Source organism: Paramisgurnus dabryanus, chromosome 13 (assembly GCF_030506205.2).
Source record: "Paramisgurnus dabryanus chromosome 13, PD_genome_1.1, whole genome shotgun sequence".
Taxonomy (NCBI): domain Eukaryota; kingdom Metazoa; phylum Chordata; class Actinopteri; order Cypriniformes; family Cobitidae; genus Paramisgurnus; species Paramisgurnus dabryanus.
The window spans coordinates 26,462,288-26,481,083 of record NC_133349.1 but is presented as its reverse complement, the minus strand read 5'-3'; the positions used below and the strand labels follow the sequence as shown (position 1 = coordinate 26,481,083).

Sequence of the window (18,796 nt, the reverse complement as noted above, 5' to 3'; positions counted from 1 at the left end):
ATGTCCTCATGCTTGCTTTGATGCTTTTTGAAAAGGAAATTTAAATGTGCAATATGTACCTTTAAGGATCCAATGAATGCTTATCCATTGGTTCAGATGACATCAGTTCACGGTCAGACTCTTACTCTGTGAACTGCATATCAACCGTCTCTCTCGCTCTTTTACTGGCAGCGTCTGAGTGTTTGAGTTTGTAGAAAGTGGCACTTTTGGGAAGAGAAGTTTAATGACTGTGTTCAGTGTCTCATAAAACACCTCGAGCTGCTCTGTAAACAGGAGCAGTGATTGTTCCTCTTGGTGTGATGCTTCAGTCCTTGCAAACTAATGTTCTAATGTGCTTTTCAAGGGTTCAGAGATTTTATTTTCGGGACTTTTAAATAGGTCTCTAAACAGAAATGCAATATAATATACAGAACTATATTATCAGTGGTGTATAAAGACCTTACAAAATGAACTGTATTGTTTTTATTGCTTTAGAATGAGCCGTTTTTATCTACATACTCCGCAGGTCCCCTTGCATGGAAGTCGCTGGCATGTTTCTACAGTAGCCCTAAACGGACAAACTGCTATATAGCGAGTGTTTTGTTACTATGTTGTCTTAGACGATGACGTGTTTGTCCTGTGATGCTACCGTAGGTTCACCATGCATTTCGAGGGGTGAGCTGTAAACGGAAGTGTTGGTTACAATTCACAGTCTAAAAGTCGCTGAAAGTCCCATATTGCACCTTTATGGGACGGTTTCCCGTACAGGCCTTATCCTAGTCCCAGATTAAAATGCATGTTTTCAGCAGCCTTAATTTAAGACACCTTGCACTGATATATCTTAACATATATCAGTGCCATTGTTTTGTCACAAGATGCACACCAGTATTGTGTTTTGTAAGGTTGGTTTGTAAAAACGACTTAAATGTCCTAATAATACTAAGGCCTAGTCCTGAATTAACCTAAACCCTGTCCGGGAATCCGCACCTAAAGGTATTAATCATACTATAATTTTTATTCAAACTGACTATTATAGAAATGAGTTTTCTGTTAATAATGCATTAGTGAACTGTAGGAGTGATTGGCAGCTTATATTTCATGCTTGGCAGACCTGTTAATTTAGGAAGCATTGCAGACAACATTATTATATTTATATATGAATACTGCCTAGGGCTGTCAGGGGACAGTCTTGTGTTTTGGGAACAGTGTCTCTTCATTAAAACCGCTCGCCTGCTGTGTGATATGATGTTAATCCAACATTCAGTGTAGTTGGAGGAGATTTGGAGACAGTTTCTCTGCTATATCATTCATTCATGTGCTCTTTTAAACTTTTAACATTGATAAGTATACTAATACACTAATAAGAAAATGATTTTAATTCTCAACGGGTTTTTTTGTAGGATCCGTATGGATAGTTTAAGTGAAGAATACAGACTCTTGTTTTTAACCTCACTGTTAGACATTTCTGTAATTTTTACAATTATTTACTGTATATCACCCAGTATAATACTGTAAACGATTTATACAGTACATAACTGTAATTCGCGTTGCATTTTGGGAATTTTCTGTGACATCATACATCATATACAGTAATTTACTGTATTTTTGAAAATTGCTGTATGCTACTGTATATTTTCTAACAGTCTTTTGGCGGTATTTTCCTTATTCACACAAATCCTTATTTTATTTTTCTCAAAATCATCATTTTTGACAATTGTATACACACGCACGTTGACTTATTTTAGCTAAGGAACCATGTAGCAGCACAGGTGTTCGGAGGACCGATTTCAGGTGTGCACATTGAAGCCTGGTAACCAAGCCAAATCTTGACTGACCAAGATGGCGCCGCTGTGGATGGCATGCCGTCTTTCGCTCAGCATAGTCCTGAGTTTGTTTGTTCTAAGCTCATTTATGAAGTGTTTAACACAGTGTGCCTCACCAGTTTTAACGTATGACCGATGTACTCTTTTAAAGTTGGAAGAAATCTCTTATAAACAACTCATCAGTTTTCATGGTGCTCCACCTCCCTTTCTGAAGTCAATTCCGGATTGTATACGCCGCTGGCCTTGCTCCCTGCCGGGCAGAAGGCGAAAGAGACGACGTGGACGACGGGGTGGCTTAGCTGTTAAGCTAAAATGCTACACGCGATTCCATCGGGAGTCGCGTTCTTCCCGGGGGAGCCTTATGAAGGACTTTGGGAAATGCTACCTGCCCTGGCGTTCCCTGGAGCCAGTGCATGGGTGGATTATTCCCGTGTTTCCAACCTCGCTGGAGCCGCTCCCGGTTTTTCGCGCGCCTCGCCTCATGCGGGGAGGAGTGTGTCCGGGGAATCTTCGGCTGTTGCCTCGGGCGAAACAACCCGCGGCCTCTCCTGAACTTCCAGCGCTGCTCAAAATGGCTTTGATTAACGCCAGGTCGGTAGTAAACAAGACTTTCATTATCAGTGACTTTTACTCTGCTCGCCAACTAGACTTTCTCTTTTTGACTGAAACATGGATTACTCCGGGGGATATTAGCGCTTTTTCTGAAATGGTTCCGTCAAACTCTCTGTTTTTAAATTCACCACGTACAACGGGACGAGGTGGTGGTCTGGCCTCTATTTATAAAGACATTTTTTCCTGCCATCCCTTAACTTCAAAGGAATATCAAAGCTTTGAGCTACAGTTGTTTACTCTGGAGCTATGCGACCCTGTTGTGTTTGCACTGATCTATCGTCCCCCAAAACCTAATTCGAATTTTCTGAAGGATTTTGCTGACTTTTTGGGAGATTTCATTGCAAAATATGACAAACTAATGATTGTTGGGGACTTTAATGTTCATGTCTGCTGTCCAGCAGACTCCTTAGCAAAGGATTTTATCAATCTGCTAAATGCATTCGATCTGACGCTTCAGATAAATGTACCCACTCATCAGCATGGCCATACACTGGATTTAGTGCTAACTTACGGCTGCTCTCTGAATGAACTAGAGGTGTGTGAAAATGGTTTCTCCGACCACAAGACTATTATATTTACGTTTCCATCTTTTAGTAAAACTGATACGCCGTTGTACCCGGCTCGCAAGTCTCGGCTTATCACATCAGCTACCAGAGAAGCTTTTCGCTCAGCCTTTAGTGAAGGGTTGCTACAAAGTGACGTTCCAAACACCGATTCAAGTGCTGAAGAATTACTTCGCAGTTTTAATTCCACCTGTGTTCATGCTCTAGACCAAGTGGCACCTTTAAAGACTCCTCGCCATAAACCGAAATCTGAGCCTTGGCTTAATGACACAACTCGCACTTTTAGGCGTATTTGCAGAAGACTTGAACGAAAATGGAGGAAGGACAGACTTCAGGTTTCAATGCAAATGTTCAGAGACTCACTAACTCAATATCAGAAAGCAGTGAAAACGGCAAGATCAATTTATTTCGCTGACATTATAAATAAGAACTGTCATAAACCGAAAACTTTGTTTAATGTTATAAATTCCACCATCAACCCCTCCACTGGTCCTGATATAGAAGTGTCATTAGTTTCCTGTGAAGACTTCCTCTGTTTCTTTGTACAAAAGACACATGACCTAAGAATGGGGCTAAACCCAGTTTCATCTGACCCTTCAACTCTCTCTAGATGTACTGCTGTTTTTAGTTGTTTTACTCCTGTTACAGATAATCATCTGATAGAAATAGTGGATCACCTAAAGGCATCTGGTTCCCCAACTGATGAAATGCCCCCTTTCTTTTTTAAACAAGTTATAGATGTGGTTGCTCAAAATCTTCTGCTTTTGATAAATCGCTGTTTACAAACAGGTACTTTCCCAGAGTCGCTTAAACATGCAACTGTTCGCCCTCTGCTTAAAAAACAGGGCATGGATCCTACTATTCTGACAAATTTTAGGCCCATCTCTAACCTGTCTTTCATGTCAAAAATTATTGAGAAATCAGTTCTTGATCAAATACAATCTTTCATGGCTGAAAATTCGATCTTTGAGGTTTTCCAATCTGGGTTTAGAAAACATCACTCTACTGAGACTGCACTGTTGAAAGTTTCAAATGACATATTGCTAACATGTGACTCAGGTAACTATGCGGCTTTACTTCTCCTAGATCTAACCGCTGCATTTGATACTGTCGATCATGCTGTACTTCTTGATCGACTGGAATATTGTGCTGGCATCACTGGCAGTGCCCTGCAGTGGTTTAGATCCTATCTGACAAATAGGACTTTTTCAGTGAAGTTAGGAGATCATATTTCAAGTAAAGCTGCGATAACCAGTGGAGTTCCTCAAGGATCAATTTTAGCTCCCTTTCTTTTCTCTCTCTATATGCTTCCTCTTGGCTCTATTTTCAGAAAGTATGGGCTATCGTTCCATTGCTATGCGGACGATACACAAGTTTATCTGCCTCTAAAACGGAATGCACTGGATGGACTGAATGCACTATTGCTTTGTTTGAGTGATGTTAAGAAATGGTTGTCCCTAAACTTTTTAAAATTCAATGAAAGCAAAACAGAACTGATTGTTTTTAAACCCTCTGCGTCTGTGACTTCTACAATTCCTAATTTGGGTGAGTTATCACCGTATGTTAAACAACATGTAAAAAATTTGGGTGTTGTATTTGATGAGCAAATGAAATTTGATAGACAGATTAATACTGTGGTTAAATCTTCCTTTTTCCAACTGCGGCTTCTTGCTAAAGTAAAACCTTTCCTATCTTTTAAAAACCTTGAAAAAGTGATACATGCATTCATTACCTCCAGATTAGATTACTGTAATTCATTGTACGCTGGGATTAGTCAAACAGCTCTTTCTCGTTTACAGCTGGTTCAGAACGCAGCAGCAAGATTTCTGACCAGGTCTCGTAAGCGGGATCATATCACTCCAGTTTTACAGTCTTTACATTGGCTGCCTGTACGCTATAGAGTTGATTTCAAAATTTTACTGATCGTGTTTAAGTCATTACATGGTATGGCCCCTTTGTATATATCTGAACTTTTAATTGAACGCAGTGAAAAAAGATCTCTCCGGTCATCAAACCAGAGACTACTGGTTACACCAAAGACGAGGCTGAAGTCTAGGGGCGATCGTGCGTTTTCATCTATCGCCCCAAGACTTTGGAATGAGTTGCCCCCATCTATCCGATTAGCTCCCTCTGTGTTCACTTTTAAGTCAAGATTAAAAACCTATCTGTTTGATAAAGCTTTTATTTCTGGTTGAAGGACTGTGTTTTACCATGATTTAACTTATAGTTTTATTTTATTTTAAATTATTTTAAATATTGATTATGGTTCTTTTTAGTTTTTAAATATGGACTTTAAACTTTTATTTTTAATCTTACTGTGCAAATGTGGTGTATGTTTCTATGTAAAGCACATTGGTCAACCATGTGTTGTGAAAATGGTGCTATACAAATAAAAATTGACATTGACATTGACATTGACACATAAACTAAAGAGTTTTCAAACAAGACTTTCCCTGGGACAGCGGCGCTTTTCAGTTGAAGATACACGAGAGGAGAGACTGAAAAAAGACCAGCAAGGTAAAATAATCTATATAACTTTAAGTTATTTATTATTAGACCCGCGGTTGTTGTTTACCCGAACGGGACATTTTAAAACCGTTAACCGGACGCGTTGCTTAACGTTTAACGGTAATATTAGTTTACCCAAGTCAGTATAAACCTTATTAATAAATCATACTATGTGTATGCAAGCCTACGAGCACGCGTGGTGCGTTAAATTACACGCTAGTGTTTTCCTTTTATAAAACTATTATGAAGAAATGCTTAACGTAGCCTAATGTATACATAAATGATATGAAAAGATCAGATTTAGTTTATAATGTTACCTGAGGGAATAATTTATTAATATAAAAGCATATTTAAAAAAGTACTCTAAATTACATGAAGCTGGGAGGAAAACTCTTAATGTGTAAGTAACCACGTTGTGTTTATATTCTCATCCGCTTGGCTTTACCTGTTACATGAATTATGCGTTATTAATAAGGTGTATAACTAAATTTTATCTTTCAATTTCGTCAATTTCGTTAAACTACGTTAAGCATTCAATTTCGTTAAGCATACGTTAAGCATACGCCCACTGTCATAACACACAGACCTGTGGCAATGTGCAGTGATTAGAGTAGTGTACATCTACTCTGGTTATCATTTCAAAACAGTATTTACTGAAAAATATGAGTGTTTAGCATCATGTATTAAATGTGTTAAATATGTCCTTTTTTCCCTGCATTTATTCTGCTGTCTAAAATTCTTTGGGAGGATAAATTAAGGAGGATGTAACAAAATACACTGCAAGAACTGGAATGAGAGACAAGTGAGGATGAAGAGGACAACAGAATATCCATCCTTTCTTCACCACCTCACAGAGTTTGAGTGAAACAACTTGTATTAGGTGAGACACTTCTTAATAAGATACAGTATGTGCTGCATATATGGGTTAGTTAGGTCTCCCTAATTAACTAGCAGCTGTAACAAACAGTACTGTAAAAAACTGTGGTTCAAAATAATTATGACCATCTTTCTTTTGCTTACAGGACTCACAGGATTATTTTATAACAAGACTGATTATCTTATACCAGAAGTATGGTATTTTTTTGAAGCTACTTCAAAAGTCTTGTATCACACTGAAGGGGCTTATTTCCCAATAACTACCGGCTGCCTCTACATTATCCCGCTTATTACACGGCTACTTGCCACATAAGAAAAAAAACTGGACATGAATATGAATTTGAAACATTTTATTGGCATATTTGTTTTAAATTAACATTTCTGTCCTTCCGCGAAACTTTGCACAGATGCATAAAATGATCGTAATACCTTATTAAGATCCTCTGCTTCATACTTGTCTGTCTCCATTTTTTCTCTTTTAGCCAGTCTTTGAGAAGTTTTAATCCCCATTCTGTATTTTTGTGTGTGCTGGCTTCGTAGCTGTCGTGCTCTATTTTGTCAAGTTTAGTCTCAGTAAGCTGTCTGTGTCTTGTCGTGGTTGTCCAGTGTTTGTCACAAGATGGCGCCAAACAGACAGTAATCTTTATTGATCTTTATTGGCGCGGAGCGATTTTACTCGTACAAGTAGTCCGGCTATGCGTTATTAATTTGGAGCGGTTATTATTTGAAAAGAACGAACCTGCAAATGTCTCAACTGACCAATCAGAATCAAGCATTCCAGAGAGCCGTGTAATAAGAATGTTTATATGCAATATTTTAACAGAACATTAAGAAATAATGTTTTTCAACAGTTTGTAAATAATAGAATGTAATGTTTTTTTATCATTACAAGCAAAAACATTCATAACGTTATTGGGAACTTTGGGAACTTTGGGAACTTTCAAGGAACGTTCTTAGAACCTTTCTCTGTGGTTGAGCATTGTGTGTGTCATAAAATGCCATGGGTTCGAACAAGGGAATGCACATGCTGATAAAAAAAATTATACTTTGCATTGCACTGTATGTTATTTGCGTTTTTCTGTAAATGTGAAGATAAATATAAAGACGGACAGTCATTGTTTCATTGTAAACCAGTTCTATTTTAAGAGAACTTAACTAGACTAAATAAAAGTGTCACAAAATTTTTTATTTTGCTATTATGATGCTGATTTTGTGGTGTTATGGGTTTTCTGGTTACAGTGGTAGTGGATCATGATCACCTCTCTAGCTTCAAAAGTAGGATGCAAAATGTATAACACCAAATCATTAAAGCATAACTCCATGTAACTTGACATAATTTAAAGTCGTATAAAGGCAGACATGATTCCGTGTGAAGTCCTATGCCAAAGACTCTCCAAATACTGCATCTACACATTCTTCCTGATGTGTATATTTTGTTTGTATATCCTGGTTGTTGCAGACCTGACAGTAAACTTGACTGTGAGCATCCATCAGGTATAGCTGTTTACTTGCATTACTCATTTAGAGAAATGAAGGGTCAAAATTGATTATATTTTCATCACCCCTTTTTGTATGTCTTTGGGACACTTGAAATATATAGCACATATAATGTGGAGCCATTTTATAATGCGGTCACAGACTACTCCCATTGTAACTGGAAAACCAAAGAAAATCATTGTTTAAATTATAAAATTATAATTTTTGGATTAACTAAACCTGTAATCAGTGTTATACGTATGTATGTTTATAATTTGTGTTATTTTAAATGTATTACTGCAAATGATTTGAAATGTGTATGGTTTAAATGTAATTTCACACTTCTTAAAGTATTTGTATTGTTTTAAATAAAGGCTTCAATATTTGAAATTGTCTCTTTGAATTAAATGTTAGCAATATCTGTAGGTTAAAATGTAAAAATTAATTTTATCTAAAAATTATAGCTAATTTAAATATAATAAAAATGAATGTATAAAAAAATAAAAAGAATAGTAGTATAGTATACAGTAATATACAGTAAACCTGGGTTTTTTACAGTAGCACACTGTATAACATATTTACAGTAGCATTTAAATACTGTAAAATGGAAATACAGTTTAGAACTGTAAATCTTATTTACAGTAGCCTACTGGCAACAGTGTTGCCAGTAGGTTACTGTAAAAATCCTTGAAAATGTCTAACAGTGCTTGTTACAACTTTTGCATTCACAAACTCTTTATTGTCAGTATGTGTGTTCCCTGGGATCAAACCCATTATCTTTGCGTTGCAAATGCAATAGTAAGCTACAGGAACACTATACTATATCTTATTGTTTTTTAATAAATGTTTTTTATTACTTTATAACAAACCAAAACCTCTCATTAGATGAGGGAGTGCAAGTGAATTTAGGGCACACAAAATTATTTGTTATAGCTATTGTTACAAAATAAAACAAACGACTAAACAGTGAAATGTATTCATCTAAAGAAAGTTTACCCAACAATAAAAAATTTATATGAATAAGGACTGAAGCTATTAGTTATAGTAATATGACTAATTCCTTTTAAGTTTCATTGAAGAAATCTCATTAATGTGACGGTGTATAATGACAATGTTTTTTTTTTATTGTTAAATCTTACCTTAATGTAATTGTCCAATAGCATAGCTGAGCTAGAATTTCTTTTTTTTACTGGATGTATGTGAACATTCTTAAATCAAGATGTATTTTCTTGATGAGCAAAATGACCAAAGAAAATAAGTCATTTTTAGACAAAAAACATACACTGTAAAAAAATTCCGTAGAAATTGCAGCTGGGTTGCCGGTAACTTACCATAGATTTAAATTTATGTTTTTTACTGGCAACATTTTGTTCAAACTTAAATGAACATTAAACATTTACTAGTCTTTGTTTTTACAGATTAATACTAAAATAACAGCATCAAGCAAAACATTCTGGGAAATAAAATCTGAAGCAAAAAACAGAAAAAGGTTGATGATGATTTCTGGTTCCCAGAATGCTTTGCATGAGGCTGTTATTGTATAGTTTTATTCTGTAAAGATAAAGACTTGTTAACATTTAAAATTTATTTAACTTTGAAAAAACTCTTGCCAGTAAATAACATAAATGTAAATCTACGGTAAATTACCAGCAACCCAGCTGCAATAACATTGTAATTTCTACGGATTTTTTTTACAGTGTACAATTCGATAGAATTTGTGCTTAAAACAGGCTAGTGGGTAAAGCAAATTCTTCTTGAAATAAACTTTAAAAAAAAGTTCAAGATTGTTTTCTTACCCCATTGGCACATTTTTATTTGCTTGTTTTAACCACAAAAGCAATTAAATTTCATCTTTTTTTTTGTCTAAAAAATTCATTTGGTAATTTTGCTCATCGAGAACATGCATCTTGATTGAATTTTTTAAATATTTGTACTGAAAACAAGACAAAAATACTAAGTAAGAAATTTCTTTTTTGCAGTGTAAGAAACCCAAACCATGTTTTTTTTCACCAAAGCAAGTCGGGTTGCACAGAGGTTTGTGTTGACATTGAATCTCTGTTGAAATTTTCTAAAATAAGCCCACAGACACACTATCAGCAATAGACCAGTCAGTGTAAGCTGAACATGTTTCAGAAATAAATCATGTACAATCGCGCACACACACACACACATACAGTACAGTGTAAAGGATATGTCTGTATCGTAATGAGATGAGATCACTGCAGGAGGGGGAGTGATGGGCAAACAAATACAAGCCCACATGGCACATGCATATAGCCCACTGTATAAAGGTTATGTGGGTATTGGATTGTGATGAGGTCACTGAAGAGGGGGGAATAGCTCACTTACAAATACAGTACCACACACATATACAACACGCCCCATAAAATCCCCTGATACTACATTGGGACATGCCCCAGCCCTCAAATCTCCCCACAGATAATCTTACCCTTACGCCAGGAAGTAGTGGGCAATTTAGCCCAATGACATAATGTGTTATGATGGGCAATCAGGCTTGACTACTGCTGACTCGCTCACAAACCCAATGAAATCAATAGCAGTGAGAAAATGTGCACAACCACTGGATATGCCATTCAGCAGGATCTGTAATATTATGCTTATCTGCCTTTCCTCATTTTTCTGAACATAAAGAACTTGTTGTCTAACTAACTAAATGAGCCAAACATATCATTGTGAACGAATTATCCCTTTAATAAATAAATAAATAAATGCTGCATACGGTTGGCATTTAAAACTTCACAGCATCTATGTTGACCCAGATACAATGCATATATTTACCAGGCTCTGGTTTGGTTTATTTCAAGACATCTGTGGTCATTATAAATGTTTGTTAGCATAAAGGTTCATGGTATTTATGTGACTATATTTGATCTATTAGTATTACAAGTAAAAATTGTATTTAAAAAATAATGTATTTTGATAAATGATGTTAAGCACACAGTTGACGTTATCCATTGTCTTGCATAGTAGGTTAAACAAATACTATGGAAGTCAGTGGGTACCACCAACTGTGTGCCTACCATAATTGATCAAAAAAATCTTCTTTTATATTTAACATAATGAAGAAACTCATAGGTTTGAGTAAATGATGACACAAGTTTATTTTTTGTATAAATTATTGCTTTAAAACATTCATATTATAACTGATATACTCAGACCTGCCAATGTGAAGCACAACCTCCTCTTCCAATAAAAAAAATCTTTGCTGTGAAAAACCTGACCTGATTATTTATTGTAACATACAGCATTTGGTGTTATTTGTATGAATTGGCCTAAACATATATCAGCAATTCAAAAAGTGCAAAGTGCAATTACACGTAATTTCTTATAATATTTTACAAAAATAATGATTTTCCATGATATGTAATTTATTTAATCAAATATCTCCCAGTCAGTTGTCCCGGCTAAAATACCAGCAGTGTTGGGTAAGTTACTCAAAAAAAGTAATGAATTACTAGTTACTAATTACATCTTCAATCATGTAATTAGATTATACAAATTACTCTCTCCAAAAAAGTATTTAATTACTTATTACTAATTACTTTCTAAATCCTATTTAGTATATGATACAAATATAGGCTTGAAACGGCTCATATAAAAGAACATCAATTATTCTGGTCACACTTTTTAAGGTCCAATTTTCACTATTAAAGGATCAGTATGTAGGATTGTGGCCAAAACTGGTACTGCAATCACACAACTGGTGGCCAATACACAAAATGACAACATAAACATCAGTTGAGGGCTGCAACTCCACTTTTTAAATGACAATATCCTAGCCGGATCACTGTTGTCAGTGATATAAGTATTAAAAATGAAAATTATTTCTTATGTCTAGTGACACATCAGGGCCATTTTATGATTAATTGATGTACATTTATTACATACTGTTCCTTTAACTACACTGAAAAAAATGATTCATTCAATTTAATCAATTTTTTTAAGGTAAGCGGTTGCAATCAATTTATTTAAGCTACATTTAAACAAACAAAATGTGTTGAACTTAATCAATTTTATTTAGTAACCCTAGTATAAAAAAACTTAGTAATTTCTGCCATATTTAATTGTGCTACATTCTCGTATATTATTTATTTATGACTGATGAAAAATTATTAATTGAATTTAATAATTTTTTTTTAAGGTAAGTGGTTGCAATCAATTTATTTTAGCTACATTTAAATAAACACATTTCATTGACTAACTTTCAACATTTTTAAGAAATTGTTTGCAATCACTAACCTTAAAAACAATATATAAAAATGACCCTTAAATGGCTTTGCAAATACACCAAGTGGTAAGTTTAATGTTATTCAGCAAATGTAGTGCATGTTCAATAATTTCTTTGTGTGTACAAGTGTTTAAAACAAGTGCTCACTGCACATTCACAAAATATAAAATAAAAAAAACACAGATGGAAAGAGGCCACAATGTTTGTGAATCAATAAAACAGCACAAAAGTCAAAAACAGTAGTGCTGACTTCACACATTGCACAATAATTATTTTTTAAAAAAGTGTTACATTTTTACAGACAACAGTTATGAATCATTAAAAGCATTATTAAAATGTTTAAAACTACGGATTCCCAGGTCTTAAATGATAAACAGAGTAGACTGTGACATCTGGACTAACATTTCATGCTGAGCATGCACATACATGTCTGCTTTTCAGTCCTTGAATTTTTGGGGAGAGCTTTAGAATCCATCTGCATAATGAATTTCTAAAAAATTTCAAAAAAAGTAGTATTTTAGTTCTTTGGGGTACGCCAAATTAAGCACATAGATTGTACCCAGCATCAATGCAGGCTTGTGCCACAGATTTGAGCTGCTCAAGAATCATCACTCCAACAACGACTCCAATATCGTCATAGTCGCCAAGAACACCTTCTTTCTTTTTGATTACACATATGTCCATGGTGATGTTTTCCAGGTCTTTCAATAAGTCATCTTGTTGACTGTCCTACATTTAAATAAAAATAAGCTGTTATTAGAGATTGTTCTGATTCATAACACTTTGACAAGTCTACAGGCAAGGGTAATTACAAAAACTATGACACCCCTGTTGCCCATATATTATACAGTGCCCTCCATTAATACTGGGACAGAGTGCACACTTTGAGCTGTATTTAGAGGGTATTCACAAATTCCAATTTGTCTTTAGGATTTAGGAATTACAGTCGTTTAAATGGGCCAAACGTAATGGGACAGTTGAGCTGTAATGGACATGCATTTTGTATTTGTTAAATAATTTCCTCATATATGAAGCATGTTGTGATCTAAAGTTGAAGTTTGGCATTTGGACGCTGTGGCTGTAAACACACATCATATACACAATTCACGTCCATAAAACAACTTTTAAGCGAACTGTCCCATTATATTTGGCCCTGAAATACATTTTTACATATGTAATAACATATCCCAATATTTATGAAGGGCACTTTGTGTGTGTGTGTGTGTGTGTGTGTGTGTGTGTGCGTATATATATATATATATACACACACACACACACACACACACACAAATATATATATATATATATATTTGTGTGTGTGTGTGTGTGTGTGTGTGTAAGCAACTCAGAGAAAGCGAAAACATAGTGGAACTGCAGGTAAGCACTGCAGCTTTTAAATTTGGACAATTGATAACGAATTTATCGTGACGTGAATATTAAAACACGTTATGAGATATCGCCACTGATATATTTATAAGCAGCATGCAAAAACATCTCTCTGACACTTTTAAAAAAACTTTTATATAGTACTGGCAAGCACAAAGTCTCATATTAAGCGAGTTAATAACAGACAAGGCCAACATCAGAGCCAGGGAATTCCTGTCAGAGATGTAGCCCAGAGAGGGCGGTGGTCAGTGGGGCGAGTAAACACTGACGTCCGCTCTCTGGTTCTCACGTACCGTAGCTTCCTTAAGCAAACGTTAAAACAGGCGCTCTCTTAACTTATCGACTGAATATTTGAATATTATACATATATATTCTCGACTGAACTAATCTTAAAACTACATCTTGTGACAAAGAAACGCTAATATTAAGAAACGGCTTGTTATGAGATTCAAAACAGCCGAGTGAAATCCGTGGCGGAAGAAAGTAGTTCCCAAACAAAGTGGCTTTTAAAATAACTCTGTTGTTGTTTTCTAGTTTTCGTTTTTCAAACGTGTGCCTTCGAACTGTTGTATAAAAGCAATTTCGCTCTCGGAGTCGTGTGGTATTTGGTTAACTTATATGCCTCCAGCACTCTGCCTGGAGGAGCTCTTATAAACGGCGTATTTTAAGTATATAAAAATATTCACGGTAAAAAAAGGTGCTGTATTACATGAAATATTACTTACTGTGCAAATAGACCGACTGAGCAAAACTCCGGGGCTGAAATATCCCGTCTTCCTTTCCCACCGTCACCGTGAACCTGACTGGAAACTCCTTTTAGCACCAGGGAAAATGTGCATTTGTGCGCATGCGCAAAGAACCAAACTATTTTTTTAAACTGAATTTAATAAATTATAATGACTTGGATTTAAAGCAAATACAATTCGCTTAAAACCTATTAATATATACTAATTAAAATCAAAAACTTAAATAAAATAATTAAAACTAGCTAAATTGAATTATGCTTCATTTAATTGGGGCCATAATCATTTTTTCAGTGTACTTTTGCCTTAATATACTCCTAATTACTGCTTATTAATACTTAGTAAAGTAGTTGTAAAGTTTAAGTATTGGTAGGAATTGGGTAGGATTAAGGATGTAGAATATGGTTTTGCAGAATCAGGCATTAATATGTGCTTTTTAAGTATTAGTAACCAGCCAATTTCTCAGTAATATTAATGTTAATAACCAACTAGTTACCATTAATCTTAATAACTCAAAGTATTTAAAGTGAGAAGGATAAATAAAAAAAATCAAATGTTCAAATGTTGATGTTAAATCCACCATTGTATTATATATAATTGTGCTACAGTCCATGGACAATATTAACTTCAATAACATCAGAAGTTACTGTACTTATATTACTGGAAAAATAAGAGTAATCCCTTACTTTACTTTTTTTAAAGTAATTAAATTACAGTAACTAATTACTTAGTAAATAGTTACACCCAACACTCTACCAGTTTGTCACATTCACTTTTAGAAGACATTTAGCAATAAGATGCGTAAATATTTGATGTGTTTTAAAATATGTTTTACCTTTTGCTTGACTTGCATTGTTTAGACCAGGAGTCCTTGTGTTTGTTCTTTAAATGGGTTTATAGTTTTAAGAAGTAAGAATCCAGTTTATTTTGTACATGAGAGAATATCGGTGTCACTGAGTGTACATTTGCATATTATGTGTACACATGTATTTGCGAGGCTGTGGATGTATTAAGATCTTGCCATCTGGTAGTAGGTGGGAGAGAGAGAGAGAGAGAGAGAGAGAGAGAGAGAGACAGAATGAGGATAAGGGTTGGTCAGGGAAGCATGGAGCCGGCACTGTGCAGTCTGTGCCATAGAGTTGTAAATATGTTATTAACAGCACATCATCCATTTAAAGGTCTTTTGAACACATTTAAGCAAATCATGAAATCTTAATTGTGCTCTGTTAGATAACATTAGCATATGGATTAATTTACTGTATTGTAATATCCAGACAATACTGTCCAGTGCTGATTCATGAATGTAGACTCATCAAACCTGAAATAAATCAATGATATTGTGCATTGTTATGTTCTTTAAAAACTGAACAGCTTTATATCTCTTCCAGGGTTTCACAGAAATGAGGACATGAAGGCCGTTGAAGTTCTGCCCATCCTAAAGGAGAAGGTGGCTTTCTTATCAGGTGAGCCCACAACCTGTTTCATTTTGCAGAAGCAACATTATATCTTTAACCCTTAACTGTCACTGGTCCACAGGTGGGCCCAAATGTGTTTACTAAAACCTAAAATAACATTGACACATTATTAATCCATGGAAAGCTGAATATATGAATATTTTTTGGCCCTCAGGTGGGCCCACTTGGCATTACATGTTTATAACACTAATATCCCATTAAAAATGTTCAAAAATATTAACAAACTATATATTATATTATTATTATTATTATTATTAATGGATATTGGAAAGCTCTAAGGATGGGTTACACTTTATTTTGATAGTCCACTTTAGACATTCTACTATCTATAAATAAAATTGCAACTACATGTCAACTAACTTTCCATAATTTGCAACTACGTCAACTAACTGTCAATAGTGTATTAGTAGACTGTAAGGGTTGGGGTTAGGGAAGAGGTTTGGGTTAGTGGAATAAGTTGACATGCACCTGCAATGATACTTATAGACAGTTGAATGTCTGTTGAGATATCATCACAATAATAAAGTGTTAGTAGATATTAGGCAGACTGTCTACTAATTCTCTAAAGATTGGTAGTTGATAAGTAGTTGCAAAGTTACTTATAATTAGTAAAATGTCTAAAGTGGACTATTGAAATAAAGTGTTACCTAAGGATGTAGTTTTCATATTTCACTTCATGACAGTAATTTATTAATTTGTGATAAAATAGTAGGCAGCAAACTGCTGACACCTATTGACCTTTGATAGTAAAACCACTAAAAGTGTCTAAAACAAACTATTTTATTTGTCATTGTAACTTGAAATTTGGATCAGAGCTAGTTGAAACTTATGGCTTTATATTTTTGCATTTTGGTAAAAAAAATAATTTTTATTGATTTTAAATATAAAATATATAACTTATTGTGAGATAGTGAGGCAGAGCTGCATCACTGGGCAAATGTAGTGTATGTTTAGCTCGCCGCTAAGTCGCTGACCCAGATATCTTGCCAATGTCTTAATCTTTGGCAGGCCAACTTGTTTATCAACTTAGCTTATACTTAAGTACTAGTGAAAGAGTTAAATGGAGGTTACTATGCAAATATGGACTGTATATAACAATGATATTTTATGTGACGTATTGTATTCATTATATTCTATTATGACATTCATTATATTCAATGTTTTTGTATGTGAGTTTGGTTGATTTTATTCAAAAGAAAAAAAATCACAATTATTATCTCAATTATTTCTCATAGACATCTGTGAGATTTCATGGGAAAACACCAAGAAATCTCACAAATGTCTCCATTAGAGGTTCAAAAGAGATCTCAGCTCAGAGCTCAGGTTTGCCAAGTCTGCAATCAAAAGTCCATATTTAAGATTTCAATCTGAACTCAAAATAATTTTTCATCAGATTTTCGCAAATCCAGATTTTATTTTTACCTATGCAATCTACTTTTGCAGCTCCACATCCTAATGAATATTAATAATTGTCTCATTTGTTTCTATTTTTATAAGTAGTTTTTGGAGAAACATCTCTGATATTTGAATAAAAGACAGCTGAAAAGTTCATTAGATCCCCTACAGTATAAAAAAGCAAACTCTGAGCAATTTTTCTAGGTGTGTATGTAGGCCATACTGCTCCACAGCATCCCTGTGTACTACAGGTAAACTAGGTTGGTTATTTCTTGATGAATTCCTCAAGATAAGCCATTGTCCTATTTTCCTAATGACAGATGTTTGGAGATGTTGTTTTAGCCAAATAGGCTCTGCCGTGTTGGACAGACAGTCTGGTTGCATTTCTTCCAGTATCACATATGCAGTTTGTTGACTTCTTACAGGTGGACGAGATCGTCGGGGTGGGCCAGTCCTCACGTTTCCTGCCAGGAGTAACCATGACAGAATACGACAGGAGGATCTCAGACGGCTTATTGCCTACCTCGCAAGCATACCCAGGTACTACTTACTTGTGTGCGTCTATGTCTGGCGGTGTATGAGCATAAAAAAATCGTTTATATTGAGAGGTTGAACACGTGACAGTATAGCTGTGGTGGGCTGGGCAGCCAGTAGATGAGATTGTAAATTTATAGTCCTGGCATTGTGCACATTTGCAGTTCTCTTAACCCTGAGCTGCTCGATAACGGATTGCAGATAGCAAACTCGGAAGATCCTAGCATACTGTAACAATGTATTAAATTCAATGACTTTTGGCGAAAACTACCCTACTGAAAAATCCAGCTAAAACCAGGATAAGCTGGTAGCTGGTTTTAGCTGGTTTAAGATGGCCCTCCCAGCCTGGCAAAGCTGGTCAAGCTGGTGGGTCAGCTGGCCGTCCAGCCTGACCAGCTAAGTCCAGCTAGACCATCTTAAAAAGTGACCAAAGACACAGCTAGACCAGCTTGCTACACCAGCAATACCAGCTAAAACCAAGCTGGGAGACCAGCTAAAACCAGCTCACCAGCTTATACTGGTCTTAGCTGGAATTTTCAGTAGGGTCTTTAAATGAGGTAGTTAGGAGGCTTTCATAATTCTGGTTGCCCTAGTAACTACTACAAACGAGTAACCATCCTCTCAGTAAATGATGAAAGACGAATGACGTGAACTCCACTGCTTCACTCTCATTGGTTGTCGCTCCTGAAAGTTGCTCATCATTTGCATAAAGTTGAACTGTTCTCAAATTTGTCGCATAGCTGGACACGCCCACTTCCTGTCGCCAATGGTCAGTGTTCCCGGAAGTCTCTAAGCTTCCATTGAAATGAATGCTAGTCCTTGCCAGTGTGCACACACAGTAAGGACAGGCAGGAAAGCATTCCCTACTAAAAAGACCAGGCTGGGCAACCAGCTAAAACCAGCCCATCAGCTTAGGCTGGTTTTAGCTGGTCCCCCAGCCTGGTTGGTGTAGGGGGCTGGTTTTAGAGGGGTTTTAGACACTGTTTAGCTGGTTTTAGTTGGTCAGGCTGGGCTTGGCTGGTTTAAGATGGAAGTGGTGGCTGGTTTAAGCTGGTCTTCCAGCCTGGTCAAGATGGTGGGTCAGCGGTTTTTAGATGGTGGGTCAGCTGGTCTCCCAGCCTGACCAGCTTAGATCAGCTTGACAAGCTAAAAAAAGTGTCCAAACCTCTCTAACCTC

The 18,796-nt window shown here is 35.7% G+C and overlaps 1 protein-coding gene and 1 long non-coding RNA gene across 5 annotated transcripts in view; both read left to right on the top strand.

Moving 5' to 3' along the window:
• Positions 1-18,796, top strand: part of triob (trio Rho guanine nucleotide exchange factor b) — a 166,731-nt gene that overhangs the window by 51,195 nt on the left and 96,740 nt on the right. For all 4 annotated transcript variants that reach the window (XM_065246252.2, XM_065246251.2, XM_065246253.2 and 1 more), the window contains 2 exons: positions 15,604-15,678; positions 17,511-17,625. In XM_065246252.2, coding sequence (XP_065102324.2) covers positions 15,604-15,678; positions 17,511-17,625 — 190 coding nt within the window. The remainder of the gene's footprint in view (positions 1-15,603; positions 15,679-17,510; positions 17,626-18,796) is intronic.
• LOC135785911 (uncharacterized) lies at positions 5,504-8,227 on the top strand. Its single transcript, XR_010546736.2, has 2 exons — positions 5,504-6,365; positions 6,508-8,227. It is a non-coding gene; the product is annotated as an uncharacterized lncRNA (long non-coding RNA).